Source organism: Dysidea avara, chromosome 2 (assembly GCF_963678975.1).
Source record: "Dysidea avara chromosome 2, odDysAvar1.4, whole genome shotgun sequence".
Classification (NCBI taxonomy): domain Eukaryota; kingdom Metazoa; phylum Porifera; class Demospongiae; order Dictyoceratida; family Dysideidae; genus Dysidea; species Dysidea avara.
This window is the reverse complement of record NC_089273.1, coordinates 31,594,005-31,617,227: the sequence shown is the minus strand read 5'-3', so window position 1 is coordinate 31,617,227 and position 23,223 is coordinate 31,594,005. Positions and strand designations below refer to the sequence as shown.

Genomic DNA, 23,223 nt, shown 5'->3' with positions numbered 1-23,223 from the left:
AAATGTATGAAGCATGTACATATGCTATGGTATGCAAAATTTGATAACCGAGGGCAATGGATGGCATATGGGTCACAGGTAAAGGAAATTTAAGTCTTTAGATGCCATTTCTTCGCTGTTACCTTTGATTTTGCAACTTTTTGCACTCCACCATCTTTGAGGCTGCACACTTTTTACAGCCAAGCTGCACTGGTATAGATACTCTCTATTGATTAATTTTTTTAGTGTTATTGATCTCTCTTTCTAAAGTGATGATTATCGTGAATTATTCAGAAATCCCTTTTTTAGTTTGCTACTTCATAAAGTGTATATTGTTACACTGTTTGTGTATTTCTTATAGTGAGCTCACCAGAGTTTTTAGAACAACCTTCAACTCAAAATGTTGAACTCACACAATGTGCCAAAATGACATGTTCTGCTACTGGTTATAATGTGAAGTACCAGTGGACAATTGGATCAGGATCATTTCCTAGTAAAGTGACTGGTATAAATACCAATACCCTGGTGATCCTAGATGTGAGGTCATCTGATGATAACACCTACACTTGTACTATTAGTAATGATGGAGGTAGTGTCACATCAAATCCAGCTAAACTAACAGTTACTGGTATGATTATTAAGTGTTGCATGTTAACTATGTGATGATGAACACTTTGGTACACAGGTCTACCGGAAGTGACTGTGTATCCATCCAGTCAAAGTGTAGAGGCTAGCAACTTCACTACCAGAGTGAGTGGTGTAGGGAAGGAGAACTTCAGTTACCAGTGGAGACACAATGGAGAAGATATTAATGGAGAGACTAGTAATACTCTCACTATTGATAGTGTGACAAAGGATGATGGTGGAACCTATGCGTGTGTGGTTAAGAATGAGTATGGAGATTGTGTTATATCTAATATTTCTGAATTAAGTGAGTTGATGTATGCTTGAAATCCAATTATGAATTTTCATGATAGAAACAAAACCTAAAATCACTACTCATCCGCGTAGTGAAGTGGTTACCATATCAAGTGCCACTGATCATTTGTCACTAACTTGTGAAGCAATAGAAGCTACTTCATATTATTGGGAGAGGCAGGATGGTAGTATTCCATCTGGTGCTACTGGAGTTAACACTAAAACTCTCACTATTGTTAACCTAACACCAGAAGATGCTGGTAACTACCAATGTGTAGTGAGTAATGACAGTGATGTGGGTTTCTCTAATTATGCTGAAATTACTGTGAGAGGTTAGTTATATTATCTATCCATGTCTGTCTAAATGTCTGTCCTCTGTTTTGTGACGCTGCTAAGTTGAATTGTACAACCAAAGCACGTATCAACATGAGACATTAGCAAAATTAAGTGCTCATCATCTAGCAATTCCAAGTTTGCTGTTACAAATGGCTACATGCTCCATTCATTCTTTATAAAGCAGTGAAGATATTAGTGTAGAGGAAAACTTGACCTACATTCTTGTCAAAACCATGAACAATCAGCGCAAGTTTTAACACATAGTACAAAACTTTTAAACCAAAGGTCCAGGGTTTGATTCCTGGATACGTCATCTTTTTTTTTCTTTTCAGTGCCACCCTTTTGAGACATACTTTTTTATATATCAACTGTTGACAATGCTTGCTCATCAATCTGTGCTCGTATCAACATGATTCACACGCAAAATAAGATGCTTATCATCTGGCTAGGTCACAAAGTTTATTGCAAGCTCTTTACGTGCTTTCCTTCATCTGCTACAATACAGTACGTTGAAAACATGATGTAGAGAAGCCTTCAGCTGTAAACTACAGGACAAATGACTCAGCTGGTATAGCGCTTCCCTGAAGTTGTTGTGGTTATTAGCAGTGTAGGCTGTGGGTTTGAAACCAGATACAGGCATAACTTTTTTTCTAATTAAAATGCTTACAGAAAGTTCATAGTATCCTGGTATTGCTTCACAGCATATGGACTGTTGGAAAAGCATACAGTAGCAAATGTGACAAGTATAGGGCAGGTATGGGCAAGCCAATTATGTGCATGTTTGTTTGTGTGTTTGTCCGTTTGTTCTATTAGAATAAGTGCCATCTCTTTTACATACCACAGTACAGTAGGACCTTACAGAAGGACCTCGACTATCCGAATCTCTATTATCGGAACCCTCGATTATCCCAATAGTATAAGTGACTGCTCAATTAGAGCGTTTTGCCATTGGGTAAATGTTCTATTAGAGTATGTGTATGTTCTATTAGAGTAGTTGAACACAACTCTGTATATAAATAAATGGGCATCATTTATCCTGACAAATTCAGCTACCTGAACACTTTTATCATTGAACTAGCACACAGGTGTTCAGATAATGGAGGTCCTACTGTCCATACAATGCATTATTCATGGATTTACTAGTGTCCTCCTTTGTGTCCCATTCATCTTTGCTGACAGCAAAAGGTGCCGGTAGTGCATGATGGCTTCTCTTCGCAATGGAAACTGTCCGTATTTTTCATAGTGACTACTTTGATTGCAGAGGTGCTTTTCGAACAGTTCTTAATTCGTAATGCTGTGTAACGGGTTGAACTAGCAGACAACAAAGCATAATGGATACTTCACTTTTTAGACGATAATTGGTAGAGGGGGGTGCGTGGCACCATTTCTTTCTTTTGATGTAGTATGCATGGGTTCACCAGTCATTTTATTTTCCAAAAAAAGTTTTTGAAAAACAAGTACACAAAAAAATTGGAATTTTCAACTAGAGTAAGGACCACAGCACATCAATAAAAGTACTGAAACAAGCTGGAGTAATGCATGATAGTAAAAATGGAGTAGTGCATGATAGTAAAACACAATAAAAGAATAAGAATGTTAATCCCTACTGTATTCAATTATGGTATTTTGAGTACATTAAGAATACCTATATATAGCACTTCTTACTGATTTACTGTGATTTAATATCGTGCACTATTCCAGCTTGAGCTTGTATAGTACATTTTATCAATGTGCTATGGTCCCTACTCTTGTTAAAATTATTTTTTGTGTACTTGTAATATAAGGAAAAACATGAATTATTATACAGTATGGTGGTACTGTATATGTGACCGAAATTTGGAAAATCACCCATATGGGCGCATTTGACACCTAAAATATTTAATGATCAAATCAGAAACTTTATAGTGCAAATCTACTTGTTGATGGTTTTAAGTTATTCTCAATACCTTAAATTACAGGAAAATTCTTGAAATATTTTCAAAACTGTGCCCTGCTCTATTAGCAACCCACTAAACATGAAAATTCTAATTATTTCATGCATGCCCATATGGGTAATTTTCCAAAATTCAGTCACATATTAAGGATTATGCAGAGCTGGGCTTTTTTAGCCAAAAATATCACCCTAAAACCAGCCTCTATTTGCCTTCATGACACCTTGCCAGTATTGGTTAGGCACAGCCAAGCACAAAAGAAATTTTCTATTTAGCAGAATTTTATTGTGACTGCTAACTGATGCGTTCAGTCAAGCATAACTCGACAATGGATATACCATACTGTGGCTACAGGCTTGATTTCTTCACTGTTCAAGATCGCTTCATTCCGAGATGTACCTTTTCATCAACCGCAGTATGTACAATACATGCATCATGCACTTGCTCATTTGTGTTCCAGTTCTTTTTGCTGACCACACTGGCAAGGAGTCGATTCACCATAGTGCAATGCAGCTTCCCTATGGCTGTGTTGGTATATCCACCGTATTTTGCATAGCAGCTGGATTGATTGCAGAGATGCTTCTCATACTGATCTTCATTTGTAACGCTGTGCAAAAGACTGAAATAGGTGAAAGCGAAGCATAATGGTCACTGCTCAATGAATTGTCCATATTTTTTGTGGTGACGGGATTGATTGCAGAAGTGCTTTTCCTACTGTAGCACTGTATAATGCAGTGAACATTGCTGATAGTGAAACATAATGGCTACTTTACAGTACTTTCGAGTCAGCAATTGATACTTGGGACATGCATTCAGATGCAAACTTTAACTCTGACACCATCCACCAGTCATAATAATGTTATTTAAAAAGTAAAGAAGCAAGGAAGGAAAAATAGGAATTTTAAGTTCAATTAGGGATCATAGAAACAAAAGTAGGAAACAAGGTACACATGCAGATATACTAGTGGACATTTAATCTCTAATTCAGTCAAGGATATAGGCTGAAGTCTGGATTAACAATGTCCACTAGTATATCTGCAGGTGTAGGCGACTTCCCTTGTTTTCTTACTTTTTATTCCTATGATCCCTAATTGAACTGAAGTTCCTAATTTTTCCTTATATGTACTTGTTTTTAACGTCATCAAATTTTTCTGGAATTATGTACCCATGATTCATTTTACCACCTATTGTATTCCAGCAAACTGTATGTGTATGCCTTGAACTACATTAATTTAGTTTGATATTACAGTGTTTGTATGTTTCATATAGTGAGCTCACCAGAGTTTTTAGAACAACCTTCAGCACAAAGCGTTGAACTCACACAATGTGCCAAAATGACATGTTCTACTACTGGCTATGATGTGAAGTACGAATGGACAATTGGATCAGAATCATTTCCTAGTAAAGTGACTGGTATAAACACCAATACCCTGGTGATCCCAGATGTGAGGTCATCTGATGATAACACCTACACTTGTACTATTAGTAATGATGGAGGTAGTGTCACATCAAATCCAGCTAAACTAACAGTTACTGGTATGACTATTGAGTGTTGCATGTTAACTATGTGATGATGAACACTTTGGTATACAGGTCTACCAGAGGTGACTGTGTATCCATCCAGTCAATGCGTAGAGGGTATACAAACTGTCAAGTTCACTACCACAGTGAGTGGTGTAGGAAAGGAGAACTTCAGTTACCAGTGGAGACACAATGAAGTAGATATTAATGAAAGTACTGGTGATTATCTCACTATTAATAATGTGAAAGAAGATCATGGTGGAATCTATGAATGTGTAATTTTTAGTACGTATGGAGATAACAAGAAATCCAATGCTTCTAAGTTGATTGTGAAAAGTAAGTAACTGGAAGTCTTAAACTTTTCAGCTTCATTACTACAACTATATAGTTTGTGTCTTAAACTTCAATCATTTGTTACAATTAGAATATAGAGTTGCAAATCATGCTCCACCGACGATATGCCTTGTAAGTCTTGCCCTGTTTGGTGGACAGTAAGTTGTGAAAAACATGCCATCTTGAAGGACATAGATACTGTATGTATAAGACTTAATAGGTAGGACAACTGTGTGTAGGAATTATGGATTTATTGTTATAATACCTGCTAAGACCATTCAATTAAAATTAAAATGTGGCTGAGTAACACAACTACTTAATGAACAAACTTTCTAATACCAAAAATTTCTGTGTACTTTAAATGCACAACTTGATGTGTCCTGCATGACGTTCTGTTAATTATCAAGACTTTATATGTGCAGAGCTTACTTGATCCTGGCACCACTGAGTAGTACTTGTTGAACTATTCATGTGTCATTTTCTTTCATTTTTGCCACTTATTACATTGTAGAAAAAAGATTTAATGCCTCTGCATGTGTTCTTGAATAGGATCTACCCCTTAGCCTATGTTACAAAATCACACTTAATGTATAATGCATACACATCACTTCATATTTCCTACAGCCTATGAGCACAATAATAATAATCATTCCAGTGCATTAATGGCTATAACATGCTAAGCATAAGCAATAGGGACCCGTCGATTATGCTGGCATAGCTAATTGTGAGCATAATACGTGCCTGAAAGCATTGAGCATAATGCTAGCATAATAGGAAGAATATTTGAGCCATACTACAAATCCTTGATGGTCAAAATAAATATCACAGAAAAAGATCGATATACTCTAATAGAACAGTCAATAACTATAATAGAACAACCAGGCACCTGACTGTTCTATTAGAGTATATCGATCTTTTCTGTCATATACATTTTGAAGAGCAAAGATGTGCTTCAGCCATTTATTGTGTGCCCACAACTGAAATTTATTAGCAAAACTTGGGAAATGAGGCATAAAGCTTGAGCATAATTTGAGCATAATAGGTAAATTTTTTGAGCCATGCAGTATAGCTAGCATGATAGGTAAAATTTTGAGTACAATAGGCGGGTCCCTAGTAAGCAATCTAATATTGACCTTGTAGTACAGGATTTTTTTACAATAAGTTACGTACACACGACATAATTAGAAACTTAATAGTCTAGGTGAACTTAATGTGCTATCTTGCAAAGCAGTAGCATTCCTGGGCAGCACCCAGCCAAAGGTAGTTGTGTAAATCATTAATTATTGCCAGTCAACATCATTATTGTCCACTCGACAACTTGCGTACATTATGACACCAGTCTGACAACCAGTCTTATAGCTATTTCAATTGGCACAACTAGACAAATTATGACTTATGAAGAAAATCCAGGTGAGAAAATCACAATTTGAAATGTAGTCAGCCTAAACCTGGCGCATAAAATTTATGCCTTCAGACTGACTTCAAACCCTTCCAACAAATTCCTATGAAAAGTTTTTAAAAAAAACTAAATCTAATCCAAAACAGCCAAGCTGTAAAAAAAGTGTGCGGCCCTCAAAAAGGCTATGGTGAAAAAAGATGTGAAATCCAAGGTGGCAGCCAAGAAATGGCTGTGATGGTAGGTTAATGGTAAAAATTTTAATAACGACAATTCAGGTGAATTTGGTGCCGCTTGGTCAATTGGCACAAAATTCACCTGAATTGTCATTATTAAAATTTTTACCATTAACCTACCATCACAGCCATTTCTTGGCCGCCACCTTGGATTTCACATCTTTTTTCACCATAGCCTTTTTGAGGGCCGCACACTTTTTTTACAGCTTGGCTGTTTTGGATTAGATTTCACTTCTTTTTGTATTTGTATACCCCAAAGCCGGCCTATGGCCTGCTTTGGGACTTTTTTTACCTATCTTTTTTCTTTACCACTGGAAGAAGAAAAGATGAAGCAGATGTACCTTAAATATTTCTGATTTTATCAGTAAATGTACAAATTATATATATATATATATAATACATATATTTATTACAGAACTGTCCATGGTGGTTTCTTTACTGAACACTCTTCAAGGTAACTTCTTCTAGCTGTTCTCTCTACAGGGTGGTTTATTTGTAGCTGGATTCTGTACATGTGATTTTTTTGCTGCTGAGCTCTTTACAGAATGGTTTCTTTGTAGCTGAACTCTCTACAAGGTAACTTCTTCTAACTGATCTCTCTACAGGGAGATTTGTTTGTAGCTGAACTCTCTACACGTGATTTGTTTGCAGCTGAATTATCTAGATGATGGTTTCTTCGTAGCTGAACTCTCTACAAGGTAATTTCTTCTAGCTGAACTCTCTACATGGTGGTTTCTTTGTAGCTAAACTCTCTACAAGATAACTTCTTCTAACTGATCTTTCTACAGGGTGATTTGTTTGTGGCTGAACTCTCTACAGGTGATTTGTTTGCAGCTGAACTCTCTACATGATGGTTTCTTTGTAGCTGAACTCTCTACAAGGTAACTTCTTCTAGCTGATCTCTCTACAGGGTGATTTGTTTGTAGCTGAATTCTGTAAAGGTGATTTTTTTTGCAGCTGAGCTCTTTACAGAATGGTTTCTTTGTAGCTGAACTCTTTACAAGGTAACTTCTTCTAGCTGATGTCTCTACAGGGTCACTAGTTTGTAAACAAATTCTCTACATGGTGGTTTCTTTGTAACTGAACTCTCTACAAGGAAACTTCTCCTAGCTGATCTCTCTACAGGGAGATTTGTTTGTAGCTGAACTCTCTACAGGTGATTTGTTTGCAGCTGAACTCTCTACATGGTGGTTTCTTTGTAGCTGAACTCTCTACAAGGTAACTTCTTCTAGCTGATCTTTCTACAGGGTGATTTGTTTGTGGCTGAACTCTCTACAAGGAAACTTCTTCTAGCTGATCTCTCTACAGGGAGATTGGTTTGTAGCTGAATTCTCTACAGGTGATTTGTTTGCAGCTGAACTCTCTACATGATGGTTTCTTTGTAGCTGAACTCTCTACAAGGTAACTTCTTCTAGCTGATCTCTCTACAGGGTGCTTTGTTTGTAGCTGAATTCTGTAAAGGTGATTTTTTTTGCAGCTGAGCTCTTTATAGAATGGTTTCTTTGTAGCTGAACTCTTTACAAGGTAACTTCTTCTAGCTGATGTCTCTACAGGGTCACTAGTTTGTAAACGAATTCTCTACATGGTGGTTTCTTTGTAACTGAACTCTCTACAAGGAAACTTCTCCTAGCTGATCTCTCTACAGGGAGATTTGTTTGTAGCTGAACTCTCTACAGGTGATTTGTTTGCAGCTGAACTCTCTACATGGTGGTTTCTTTGTAGCTGAACTCTCTACAAGTAAACTTCTTCTAGCTGATCTCTCTACAGGGTGATTTGTTTGTAGCTGAACTCTCTACATTGTGGTTTCTTTGTAGCTGAACTCTACAAGGTGATTTCTTCTAGCTGAATTATCTCTTTCTATAGTTGCATGAATTCCCTACAAGGTAACTTCTTCTAGCTGATCTCTCTACAGGGTGAATTTTTTGTGGCTGATCTCTCTACAGGGTGACTTGTTTGTAGCTGATCTCTATACAGGTTACTTGTTTCTAGCTGATCTCTTGAATTCTCTTCGGGTGACTGCTCTATTACGATGACTGCTCTATTAGAGTATCTCGATCTCGCACTTGCTACACCAAGTTGGATTTCGTGTTATAACTCCGTGGCTTTAAGTCTGATTCTTCTACACCATTGAAGAGCCTTTCTAAGATGATAACTCCATCTGTACAGCGATTTTCAAAGCATTACCCCAAGCGCTTTACCTGGTAGGCGTGGCAAGTAGTCGTTTTTTATTAGCTAATCTCGATTGCGTAATTGTTACACACTGTTGGTTTTTTCGTTCTATCTTCCTGGGTTTTAGCTCGATTTCTTTCAAACCACAAAAGGTTTGAGGTTCAATAGTTAACCTATTCACCCACCGATTTTCAGCTTCTTCCCATACGCGGTTTACCCTGTAGGCGTGACAACATATTGGTGTTATTTTTCGTGAATAATCGCTCATAACTCTTTGCCTGTTTATCGTATTCCAGCCAACGTTGGTACAGAGATGCGCCTTTATACCCCCTGTCTGTGTGCCAAATTTCAAGGCAATCGGATATGGCGTTCGCGTTTTATAGCAGTTTTTGTAAGTGTGCGAAAAGAGGAAGAAAAATAAGAAGAAAAAAAAACGAAGAAACTAAGCCAATTTTTGAAGTCGCATATCTCGGGAACGCTTGTAGCGATTTCGCTCAAATTTGGAATGTGGAGTGCTGAAGGTGGAGGGAGTGTCCACAGCAAAAATCGTCTTGTTTCATCAAGGCAGCACAGAGCTACGGAGGTGCGAAAATTGCGTTTTCTTTCTTCCTGTCAATATACTCACGGGTGTTACGCGCCGGCTTCTTGGGCCGCACGACACACTACCGTGTGTCTTGATTTTCTGCCAAACTGATAGAATGCCTAACTGCCTGCCTGGCTATTTGATTCCTCCAGCCAAGGGATTAAAGAATACTAAAACAGTAGTGAAACAAGGGAATTGGTAAAAGGAGGTGAAACAAATAAGGCTGTCTTTAGCTGCAGACATACTAGTGGACATTTAATCCCTAATTCAGTCATGATTATAGCTGGACTGATTAATAGGCACCAGCCTATTATGCTTTTAAATGTACCTATTATGCTATGCTGCAGTGCTCAAAATTTTTACCTATTATGCTCATAATTATGCTCAAAAATTTGGCTTGGTTTTTATTGTTCTGATAGAAAATTTACACTTACCAATGGATATCATTGGTTTGTAAGCATGTATTTATGGATGTAGTACATAATATTCATGCATTCACTTCTTTGTAAACAATAGATAGCTGCAGGAGTCTGATTGCAGATTCTAACCAGTGTAACACGACATCTTCTGAAGCGTGCATTGTCGCAAACAAGAAATTATACAGTAGCATGGCATAATTTTTCTTCCTATTATGCTAGCATTACGCTTGATGCCTGCAGGCACCCATTGTGCTCAAAATTATGCTGGCATAATAGGCTGGTGCCTACTGATTAAATGTCTACTATAGTATATCTGCAGGTATAGACAACCTCTCTTGTGTCACTACTTATAATCTAATGGCAGGGGTTAATTTAGGGGTGGGAGGGGGCACAGGCCTCCCCTGGGTTAGCTATTGCTCCCCCTAGGTTTATACCTAAAGCCTTGAGAAATGAAAAGGTATAATTGATCCCAAAGTTGTATAATCCAATGGTCAATATTCAATGGCATCACAGTAAACTTTCACCAAAATTGAGTATATTTACACCTAAATTTTCAGAATTTTCCTGGGGGAGCATGCCCCCAGACCCCCCTAGAATTCGAAGTGACTTACTTCACCCCCTCTAGGTTAATATTTTGGGTTGAGCCCAGATTATGGTAGTTCCACCAATGGTTTCATTGAAGTCTTGCTCACAATTTTAAAATACACTTGACTCAATTTCTAATAAAAGAAACACTTGGTATTATTATGCTTTATACATGCTTTAAAGTAAACAGCCCAATACTATTGTATCATCAATGATGGTATGAATTTCAGCAGTGATTCTGGTGCAACAGGAAACAGCTGAAGTTACTTTGTTCCTTTTTGTCCAGCATGAATATGCGTACGTAGCTGATGCCCAAGCTTCATATCCAGGAACAATTATAACCAACAACTTTTGCCACTATATATATTGATTTCTGTCTTTGCTCCTGAGTAGTGTAACATGTATTCAACACTTGACAGTGTGAAAGGCCTTCAAAACAATTACATGGACACTCAGTGATGCTGCGATTTTACAAATGCTGCCCTATTGTATTCTGAAAGATTTGATGATTAAATCAAATCGCTTGACATGTGTGTCTGTGCAGTATTGAACCGTAGACATATTAACTATTGAGTGAACAATTACTTACTTGCCTTTCTGCCTTTATTAGGGAAACCATGTCTCTATAAGATATGTGTGATTGGAGCAGTGGTTTGTCTATCTCTCTATATAGGTAAGTCATCCTTCTATAATACTATATTTTGTAACTGTCTATGGAAACTGGCTTGATCACAGTACTTAAAATTATCAGTTGAGGCTATTGGGAATGCATTTTTAAAAATCTGTAAAAATTAATGTTTCCACATACAGTAGCTGAATGACTAATTTGACATAAAAGTCATAGGAGTAGTCAGGAGTAGTTAGGGGTCAAAGCCCATTATATGGAGTAGTCAGAGATATCTAAAATAAAAATGAGATTTGCGGTACAAGTTACTATTTAACAGAGCAGTGTGCTGTACAAAGAGATCAAATCATCTCCTCATCAGATAGCACTGTGTCTTAGATCACTATAATAGCAGTGAAGCAGAAGGAAATATTTAAGAAATTTAAAGTTGGATTGGGGATCAAAGAAAACTGAAAAAGTATAACTGAATAACCATATAACTGAATTAGGGTATAATATCCACCAGTATATCTGCAGGTATAGGCAACCTCCACTATAGCCAAAAACAAAGATGTCAAGCAAGTATGGTTATAAAATAGCCGAAAGAAATCTTGTTTTGAAAATCAACTGAAAACCACTTGCAAGTACTTATTTTAATGCCTTATACCCATATCTGCTAGTTAGCTATATAGAGCTCGATATCTTCGTTATTGGCTGAGATATGACCATTCAAAAATATTCTGATAGTCGACAAGAGTCCCCCTACTATAGTGGAGATTTTCATGTCTGACTGTGATGTAGTTTTGGAGTAGGCTCATATGGAAACAGAAACACAGAAATGCACATCGATATCTTTTAACGATTCATAACAAGTAAGCCTTTGTAGTTATAGTGTCCTTTTAAACTTCTCCAAGTAACCCACTGAACAGATTTTCTACCAATGTTAAGTCTTAAGCAGAAGGAGTCAAGTTACCACAATTAAAACTGCAATGAATATCTGTAGTGTGTAAACACACATTCCCCAAAAGTTCTGTCTGGATATAAGGGTTAAATTACATAATATTATGACTACAATGAAACTGTGCATATTGCATCAAAAGGAAGAATGATGCCAGACATGCCATTAAATTGTCTGAACACGCACCACAACCATCAATTATTTACTGAAAAGCATTATGCTGTTACGCTTTGGTTTCAGCCATGTTCACACCATAACAGTAAGAGAAACACTTCTTCAATCACTGTCGATTCACAGTAGTGCATATGGCTTCCTCTCTGCTGACTATCACACTTATATATACTCACGTTTATAAGAAAAACATGTATATTTCCATAATGATTGTCACTTTGCACTCTCAGTGAAAAGAAATGGAACTCAAAGGTAAGTCAATGATGCATGCATTATACGTACAGTGGTGTGCCAAATGAGCTGAAGCAACACATTATATTAGAGAAAAATTGAGCCTATAACTTAAATTATTGAGTTACGCTTGTCTGAAGTCATCAGTCAATCAGTCAGTAGAAAATTCTGCTAAATACAAAATGTTTGAAATTCTATAGCAACTTATCAGAAGCATTTTTGGCTGCTCTGGAGACACTTTTGGACTTACTTATACTTTACCAATACTGCCAAGACACCATGAAGGTATTGTGAGGCTGATTTTAGGGTGTTATTTTTGGCCAGAAAAGCCCAAACCCCCGTTATCCATTATATATATATATACTACTATTGTACTGTATGATAGTTTGCCACATTGTCAACCTGTGAACTTTTACTTGCAGCTCGTCATTTCATTTGTTATGTGCTTACTAACAATGCAGAATTTAAATCCAGTGACGATAACATGTTGTTTTTCAAAAGTTGACAAAAAGAATACCTTGCTTGAATGCATAGCAAAAAGTAAATAAGCGTAGGTACGTACATCATGGTTTACCAAAATTTTAGAAAACTTGGACTGACAAGCACAAACATCTACTGCAGAAAGAGGGAAATGTTTTAATGCTTTGTCATGCATGTCTAGTTTTCATATAGCTATCTACTATTGCAGTAGTATACCCATTACACAACATAATCTTCAATCTGAATTTTATTATACGCACATGCTTACATCAATCAAGAATTCACAGTCAAAAATGTTGTGTGTCATTTTCTGCATTCACAAAAATTTAAGCATGTTTTCAAAATTGTTGGAATGAGGGTCATTCCATGGCAAATCACCAAGGAATTGTAGGGTCACCTCTTGGATTTTGATGAAACTTGTTGTGTTTGTAGTACCTATGGTGCTCATCATCCATACCAATGTTTAGCCCCATACACCACATAGTTTCTGATTTATGACCACAAATATTTTGAATATTTCATGAAAAATTGGCTCATCTTGAGTTACAAAATCATCTGCCACTGTGTTAATATTTTTAAATAAAAATTTCATTGAATAAAGACTGTTACAGTATGTTCACGTTGAGTTGAATCCTCAAAAACATTTAATAACTCATGGATGCAGTTTCACACGATCTTGAAATTTGGCTCATTTGTAGTACTGCTTGACCCACTAAAAATATTTCAAAATCTTTTTGTTCAACATAATATTTATAGCCAATCAACATTTTCACAATACATTTCCTATGGGGAAGCCTGGGGAAGCCATATAAATACAGTGTCCATTACAGCCCTTTCCCGAACTTGTAATGGAGCCAAACCATACGTGTCTGTTGTTGATACCTTTGCTGTTACCAGTAATCATCTGGTTGGCTGAAATGTTAACTCTGTGGAGAAAAAATCCACGTTTAATTTTTAGCTGTTTTTCAGGATTCAGCTCAACGTGAATCCTGAAAACTAAATCCTGAATCCTTATTACTGTTGATATTTCAAGTAATCCATTATCTATGCAATATCAATTAATTAAGGTTCAAAAAGGTTCCATTAAAATCTTTAATCCTTAATATTTCAAAAAGTGCTGCTTTAAATTCTTTGAATTTTTTAGTAAATAATATTAGGTTATGTTCTATTGTTGGTAAAATTTTGCGGTGGGGCCACAATGAGTTCAAGAGATATAATTAAATATGTTGTGGTATGTAGTGGAATTTTGTAGTCTATTATTGCTATATGGGAGTGTACACCTCTAATAACCACTCCTAATAAGGCCATGCTAATTTTGTCTTACACAATGAAGGTGTCCAGGTACAGTGCAACCTGTATTAGTGACCACCTGTATTGAAAGACCACCTTTGTGCTGCAATTTATTTAGTTGTATAGTTTTCAAATGCAGCCAGCTTATATAGTTTGCAAAGGCAGTACAATGACCAGCTAATGACACCACGTCAGTTGTTCAATTGAGCATGGAGCAACATGCCTGCTGCTTACTTTGGGTATGGTAGCAATGAAGATTATTCGAGAGAACAGGGACACCGCTTTCAACTCTCACATACAATCCCTGGTACGAGAAAATTGTACTCTTTTGTGCCAATGTCAGATAGCACAGTGGAAATAATATTTTACTCATAACCTGGAAAGAGAGGTTCACCAGAATGGATTGCTGGGTTTGTCACTTGTTGACATGAAGAGAATCGGTGGTTAGTTTGTGTGCTTGAAATTTGCAGTGACACTAAGGAAGTGAAGCTGACATTTCTGCATCCACGTACACAGTCCATCAAACTCGTTCAAGTACCCAGATCCACACTATACCAATGGATGATATTCTAACTCTCATAGACCCAAGGACAAGAAGTGGTCATGTGTACTCTGACAAAAAAGATATGATTTTTGCTACCAAACAGCATCACGTTGTATCACCACAGTAGCAAACTTGTATCACATGCCTTTGTCTAAACTTGTTTATATATGCATAAATTTAACTTGTAGTTGAATCAAAGAGTCTTGTGTGTCTGCAAACCTAAATCAACAAAATGAGCTTCAAGGTGTGCAGTACTACATGGGATATCTGCTAAAATACCGTAAACACTGCTAGCTACCTATCTCATAATCCCATAGAGACCCCAAGCTGACACTTTTGCAACTAATAGGTGAATGTCTGACAAGTATCCAGAAAAAAGTTCTAATCAGCACTTTTTGGTAAAGCAAAGATCAAAGATTAGGAGACATGGCTAATTATCAACTTCATCAAATTAAATATACCAAATGAAACCTTATTCTTTTGAGCTTTAAAGTGGTGCAATTTATTTTAAAAACACCCAAGTGATGATGCTTTGAATGATCACAAGTACTGTAACAGCAAAAAATAGAATACTTAATAAACTATTCTGGGAAGCCATACAATTATTGGGTGAAGGGATACCCACACACCGAATTTCATCCAATTCCACTTGGGCTTCTCAGAAATGGGAAGCCCAAGTGGAATTTTGACCATAACCCAATTATTATTTACTAAAAAAATTCAAAGACCACTTGGGCTATCCACACACCGAGTTTCGTCCAATTCTGATGGGGTCACGTGCGAAACATTGGTGAACTGATATGGAATTACCCGTACAGTAAATCCAACTAAATGAATTGCAGCACAAAGGTGGTCTTTCAATACAGGTGGTCACTAATACAGGCTGCACTGTACTTGGGCACTTTCATTGTGTAAGACAAAGTTGGCATGGCCTTATCAGCAGTGGTTGTACACTCCCATATAGCAATAATAGACTACAAAATTCCACTACATACCACAACACATTTAATTACATCTCTTGAACCCATTGTGGCCCCACCACAAAAATTTTCCCAACAATAGACCATACCCCAATTATTATTTATTAAAATATTCATAGAATTTGAAGCAGCACTTTTTGAAATATTGAGGATTAAAGTTTTTAATAGAGCCTTTTTGAACCTTAATTAAATTGATATCCCATAGTTTATGGATTACTTGAAAGGTCAATTAACAGTCTTTAATCACAGAAAATTTTATTTTAAAAATATTAACACAGTGGTGAGCTACTGACAGTTGATTTTGTAACTCAAGACGAACCAATTTTTCATGAAATATTCAAAATATTTGTGGTCATAAATCAGAAACACTATGTGGTGTATGAGGCTACAAATTGGTATGGGTGATGAGCACCATAGGTACTACAAACACAATAAGTTTCTTCAAAATCTGAGAGGTGACCCTACAATTACTCGGTGATTTGACATGGAATAACCCATGACTCATAAGAGAATTTAGTTGGAGCGGTTAATTCTATGTCGCTTTGGTACAGTGGATATCCTGTCATGAGGAGACTCATATTGCCAGCTCAAATAGTGGACTTCCTGAGCTAGCAAGAGATATATATATACAATGTAGCTGCTAGCATATAAGTTAGCCATAGAAGGTGTATATAGGCATAGTGGCTATCCCTATTTGAACATACTATTGCTTTGCTTCTGCTGGGTTTTAAATGCACCATGTCATTGTACTAAATGCTGTAGGTATGTTGTATCAGTAGTTTTAAAATTACATGTACATACAGTACTACATACATTTTCCCAATTTGCAGTATGATCACATCAAAATATAGTATAATTACGGAATCGTATTGAATTGTATACATTGCTAAGATATGGCAAATAATCTGGACAAATGTAAGGTGTGAAAACTCTCTATGTATTATGGTTCTAAATTAATGCAATTGCAAACAGACTGACTAATATGTGTGTGTTGGTATAATATAGGGTTGTGTATAATTCATTTTACATAATAATAATGTGAAACATTTGACTTATGCCATTCATGTTTTTTGTAGCACCAGCTGTTGCATCTCGTTATAGACCACCTCTACAAAATTTGATTCATCCATGCACAAATACAGACTTTTTTGTGCTATATAGGTATGCAAGTGTTGTCCCATTTTTACCTCACTGTATCTCAAAATTTTTGTACTTTTAGCAAATTTGTGCATAGTAGCTAATGCATATGTGTACCTCTAGTCTCACCACACATTGTAACATGCAGGTTTTTCTTGTATTATATTGATGTACAAACATGTACTTAGTAACACGAGTTCTGCGCATAATTAAAATTTTCCATTTTCAATGCATCAAGAATGGCAGATTTCACTGCTATTTGTACTATCCGTGTAAATGCCATACAATTTTTTGGTTGAAGCAATAGTTGTTAGAGTGCCTATGATGTAAGTAGCAAATCAGCCAATTGAAAGCAATTCCTAAGCAATGGTTGCATCAACTGATTATTGTGACAATTTAAGCATCTTAGGCTGTGGTAACCATGCACACATAGTAACTGTTAGTAAATAGCAACATTATTTATGCTAAAATGTAACACATATTCTAGTCAATGAAATTGTACTTACACTGTTTCACTGCTACCAGTGAAAGTTGAGATTATTTCACTGTTATGGGATTTTTTTGTATGAATAGTGAAGCTACTTATACCTGTAATTAATTATTTGAAGTAATAGACCACTTTACCAGAAGCCATGGAATGTTAATTGGATAATAAATTAGCTTTTGCATAATCACTGGAGTACTATATATGGAGGATGGATTGCCTTCTTGAAAAATGCAATTATTTGGCCTATGCACAGGAAAACTAGGCCGAAGATCTCGTTACAGTACCCGTCCGTCCACCACACTTACTACATCGCTGCACGCCATTACGTGCGAGTGGCGACCCTTTGTCCGTGCCTTGGCCATAAGTGGCACTGTTTTGAGAACGGAAATCAGTTCACTCCCTAGTGCATCTACGTGGCCGCTGGCGAGATATTCTGTGACAACTGCTGTAGGTTGGCTGAAGCATTTCTGTTCCACTCCGTGCCGTCGACCAACAATATCCGGCTGTAGACGATTTATTTCACTGCCGTTCACGTTAAATATTAAAATTAATAATTTACAATTACATGAAAATAATTAAAATACGCAATTACTGAAACACATTTAAATCAGTCAAGAGTAAGTAGGATCATCCTGGCACATCATCAGCACAAAGCCTGCTGTAAACACATTGAATCTGTAAGTTGCATATACTGGTAAAGAATAACCTGTTGTCTCGCAATCATGTCGAGTAGCTGTAGCCTGGGAGAACTATTCTGTATCTCTAGAAAATCAGGTGCATCACTTGCACAAAACCTGCAGTAAATATTGTACACATATAAGCAGCAAACTCACACGCTATGGCACACAGTACAAACAATAGAGCCGTGACACACACGCACAAAAAAGTGAACGGCGGCAGTCTAACACAGCTACTGCTACTAAAAGAACCAGTACTGAGATGCCTGCGTGCCACTTAGGTACATCTTGCTAAGGCATGACTAGTAACCCATGGAAAGATTGTCCAAATCTCACAGAAAGAGGTTGTGGAAATTATAAAATTTCACAAGGTAAGGGAGTCAGTCAATAACAGTCTGGTATTCGATTCCCCAGTATACAACAAGAATCCAATAACACTATAGCTAGGTGGATACACACACTCCACTACATCCAAATACACATTTGCATACACTACACTGCAGTTTTACTAACACAACTCACATGAAGCAAAGCAAAAATCAAAGTCACTAGCTGCTTTCAAACAGTAACGCCACCCAGTTGACTATGCACTAAGCAGGTACTAGGAGCCAAGCTGGGAGATCCTCCTAGGGGAGGGCTAGTACCCAACAAGAAGGCTTTACCATGATGGCGTGGGCACTCAAGTCCCACCAGAACCCCATCCATTAGCGAGACATGGACAGATAATAGACAAGTGGCCCCCAGTTAAAAATATACACACACAGTTTACCCATATCCAGGAAACCTGCACTTGGATGACATCACATCTGTGCAGTACTCAGATGTTGTCGCCTTAGACAAGCAAATCCTCTGGCCTAATGTATTTTGCAGACTGGACTCACAGAGTGGATTGCAAACAGTTGAATGCAGGCACTTTTCTAGATCTTGTAATCCTGAAAACAACACTACCAGGGATATTTTCTATCGTCCCACTCACCCTATTTCTGACAGACTTGTTCCCCATCCAGAAATTATTTATAAATAAATTCATGCACTACCAAGCTACAACTACTAGTGCTACTTTTCCATATAAGTCCTAAACATTGCACATGTACCAATTTATTAGAATATTAGTAAAAAATGAGAGTGCTGACAGTGGTTGAAGTATTTTGGTAAAATTAATATAAAATAATTCCTGTAGTGCTACACTCTTTAGCAACAAAGGCGAGTCTTTTGTAATTGGCGACAATTGTTATTCATAACCGTAGGGTATCACCAGTGCCACTGAGGGCAGCAGCCACCTATTAGTCACCTACTTGACAGTGAATATGTTTAGTATGTTCAAACTAGAGCATACTATGACTAAACCATTTAGAAATTGCAATGTACCACCACCCAAAACTATTGGCTATACTACATATTTTGAAAATATTCTAATAAATTGGTGCAGGTGGAAGGTCCATGATTACAAAAGCTAGAAAATGTCTTGATTAGTATAATGAGGCTGTTTCAAGCCCAGTCCGGGAATCCAGTCCATAAAATACAAATCCTCCTGGGACAGGGCTGGTAAACATACAAGAGGACTGACTACCCATGTCTCATCTAGAGTCATAGAAACCTGAGGTTCCAGAAGGACCTAACCACTAACCAAGATAAGGAGAGTCGGAGATATGCCAGCTATAAAACACACAGACACTAGACTACACTACACAATTACACACAAAGACATACTAAACTATACACAGACAAGCACAGACTACAGACACAAATGTAAAGCAAAGCCCACGAGAGCTATTGGCACTCAGTGAACCAGCACTGGGATGTCCGTGCACCACTAGCCACTTCAGCCTTGTGCAGGCAAACTCTCTGGACACAGGGCTGGTAACCAACATGGGTATATCTGTTAGACAAGGACAGTTGGGCATTTGCTTCCCCAGCAAATTGAAGGTACCCATTAATATTATAACTGGGTGGGCTGCTTGTGCACATGCACGCACGTGCACACACTCACACAACGCACACACTACACACACACACTACGGACGCACATACACACAACCGACAAGAAATAACTTACTTTCTGGGCTTGACCTGCTTGAGAAGCGCATTACTGCTGCTAGACTAAATACCCCTATAGTTTCATAGAAAACTGTATCAATTACCAAATACTGCAAAAACTGAATTACTTACCATAATTTTATTGCGATGAAAACAACGAAGCAGTATAAGGATGATTGTAAATTATTATGGAGAAACCATTCATCATTTTGTAGTAGTGATCATTCATGGAGATAAGGGATCAGGCAGGCTTGATTGTCTAACAACACAAAACAACAGTAAGCAACAAAGAAATTAGTTAACACTTCTTAAGATTGATGACATATATTGCAGGGGAATCCGTACAACAAGACAAAATCAAAACAAAGTACATACACCAACACTTTGGACACATTGCTGTCATCAGATGGGGCATCCGTACAGCAAGGCCAAAATTTAAAAAAAAAACACAACAAATACACCAACACTTTGGACACATTGCTGTCGTCAGATGGGACATCCGTACAGCAAGGCCAAAAATTTAAAAAAATAACAACAAATACACCAACACTTTGGACACATTGCTGTCGTCAGATGGGACATCCGTACAGCAAGGCCAAAAATTAAAAAATAACAACAAATACACCAACACTTTGGACACATTGCTGTCGTCAGATGGGACATCCGTACAGCAAGGCCAAAAATTAAAAATAACAACAAATAACACAACAAATACACCAACACTTTGGGCACATTTCTGTCATCAGATGGGACATCCGTACAGCAAGGCCAAAAATTAAAAAATAACAACAAATACACCAACACTTTGGACACATTGCTGTCGTCAGATGGGACATCCGTACAGCAAGGCCAAAAATTAAAATAATAACACAACAAATACACCAACACTTTGGACACATTGCTGTCGTCAGATGGGACATCCGTATAGCAAGGCCAAAAATTAAAAAAATAACAACAAATACACCAACACTTTGGACACATTGCTGTCGTCTGATGGGACATCCGTACAGCAAGGCCAAAAATTAAAAATAACAACAAATAACACAACAAATACACCAACACTTTGGGCACATTGCTGTCATCAGATGGGACATCCGTACAGCAAGGCCAAAAATTAAAAATAACACAACAAATACACCAACACTTTGGACACATTGCTGTCATCAGATGGGACATCCGTACAGCAAGGCCAAAGATAAAAAATAACACAACAAATACACCAACACTTTGGACACATTGCTGTCGTCAGATGGGACATCCGTACAGCAAGGCCAAAAATTAAAAAATAACATAACAAATACACCAACACTTTGGACACATTGCTGTCGTCAGATGGGACATCCGTACAGCAAGGCCAAAAATTAAAAAAATAACATAACAAATACACCAACACTTTGGACACATTGCTGTCGTCAGATGGGACATCCGTACAGCAAGGCCAAAAATTAAAAATAACACAATAAATACACCAACACTTTGGACACATTGCTGTCGTCAGATGGGACATCCATACAGCAAGGCCAAAAATTAAAAAAATAACAACAAATACACCAACACTTTGGACACATTGCTGTCGTCAGATGGGACATCCGTACAGCAAGGCCAAAAATTAAAAATAACACAACAAATACACCAACACTTTGGACACATTGCTGTCGACATCCGTACACTAACGACAAAAACAAATAATGACACATGCATTGCTGCCATCAGATGGGATATCTGTACAGCAAGGCCAAACTAGCACAATAAACACATCAACACTGAACTCTATATAACGATATGTTCAATGACTTCCCTAGGACATCCAATTTGGCAATCTTCCGTCGCTCTAACTTAACAGCATGTCCATCCATACAGTGACTCCCTGTGCCTTCAAATGATATCTGAGGATTGTTCATTTACTTTCTGCCACACTCCTCATCCAACATTTTTTATCTTTAGGCGACATGTGCCTTCTGCCTCTGGTCGAGTCTTTAGTTCTATAAAATGCGCACTATTCCTAGCATATCAGAATTACTCGTGCAATTTCGCTGAAGCATCAGGCCTATAATTAATACAACGGGATGTTCAACGACTATTTATCAAAACTGTTCGCTCACCTTTGAAGTTTCCACGAGAACATCTGACAACCAGGTCACGTGGACAATGTCCATCCGCTGTATTGTAACCCTGTAGCTCATGGCGGAAAAGATCCTCAAGGAGAATCAGTAAATCATCTCACCTTTCTCCTGCCTCGGTTCTTGTTATGACAGGCGAGAACCGATCTGCCCAAACCAACGCCATTTTTTTACCAAAAGTTTTAATCAATATTACGCGCTTAGTTACATGCGCTTAATAAAGAATTCATAAAGAAAGGGAGGACGGAGGAACGTGACAACTCAGGACAATTGGAAGACAGCAGCACGGAACTGTACCTAACTAGTTCCATTGATGCCAACCACGTAGTAAGTATTTTCACCGTGCGAGTGTAAAGAACGGTATGTCGAACCTCGACGTACCTCTGTACTAGATCTCCTGTGATGCTTTGCCACAAGTCTATGAAACTAGTTTCATTAATGCAGTTATGGTCTAGGGATAACTGACAAGGTCAATCAGAGCCTTGCTCATTACTTGTATGGGTGCACTCAGTGGTAATAATTTGTAGCATGATAATAAACACTCCTTTATCACCCTGTTAAAGCGTTCTGAGGCATTGCAAATACTGTTTTACATTAGTAAGGGAAACCATTGAACACATAACAGCAGTGTAGTCATAATGTTTGCTGCACTGTGATCGTAGCGATATGAAAACTAGTCATCGAGTACCTGTAATTCATCTTATAATTACACTATGACTTTTAACAAAATTCAACCTTTGTTACTACTGACACTCACATTAGCATTGCCACAGACCACACAGGATAGCAGTTTAAATCAAAATCGATTATAACAGTAAGTTACAGACCCTGGCAAAGTATCTAGTAACAGAATGGGACTATAGCATTAATTGACCTTTACTGCACTGTCATTAAGGATTGATTATGACTTGTAGGACTAGATACTGATACATTAGGATCTTTTCAGCAAGTGTTTCTGTGACTAAAAGGCTTATTCTTCACCACAACATGTACTACGTTCTTGAAGCCATATATTCACCTATGAACATGCTATTTTCACTCTGTTTGTGCCAATTGGTAATTCTATAGGTGGTAAACCCTGTGTCCAAGTTTCATTTCAAT

The 23,223-nt window shown here is 37.5% G+C and overlaps 1 protein-coding gene and 1 long non-coding RNA gene across 3 annotated transcripts in view; one reads left to right on the top strand and one right to left on the bottom strand.

The window, feature by feature from the left end:
• LOC136244380 (cell adhesion molecule DSCAM-like) overlaps window positions 1–16,969 on the top strand; it is a 30,112-nt gene extending 13,143 nt beyond the window's left edge. The window contains exons 3-9 of the mRNA XM_066035953.1: window positions 341–607; window positions 665–910; window positions 957–1,229; window positions 4,434–4,700; window positions 4,758–5,021; window positions 11,017–11,079; window positions 16,741–16,969. Coding sequence (XP_065892025.1) covers window positions 341–607; window positions 665–910; window positions 957–1,229; window positions 4,434–4,700; window positions 4,758–5,021; window positions 11,017–11,079; window positions 16,741–16,883 — 1,523 coding nt within the window. The 3' untranslated portion in view covers window positions 16,884–16,969. The remainder of the gene's footprint in view (window positions 1–340; window positions 608–664; window positions 911–956; window positions 1,230–4,433; window positions 4,701–4,757; window positions 5,022–11,016; window positions 11,080–16,740) is intronic.
• Window positions 16,970–17,816: 847 nt separating this feature from the next.
• LOC136247068 (uncharacterized) lies at window positions 17,817–22,348 on the bottom strand. 2 transcript variants are annotated; one of them, XR_010697066.1, is made up of 6 exons: window positions 22,227–22,348; window positions 22,105–22,174; window positions 20,135–22,049; window positions 20,022–20,075; window positions 17,995–18,082; window positions 17,817–17,943 (listed from the first exon to the last, which is right to left on the bottom strand). It is a non-coding gene; the product is annotated as an uncharacterized lncRNA (long non-coding RNA). The 2 variants fall into 2 exon arrangements; XR_010697065.1 differs by having other exon boundaries at window positions 17,817–17,946; window positions 22,227–22,347.
• Window positions 22,349–23,223: the final 875 nt, after the last annotated feature.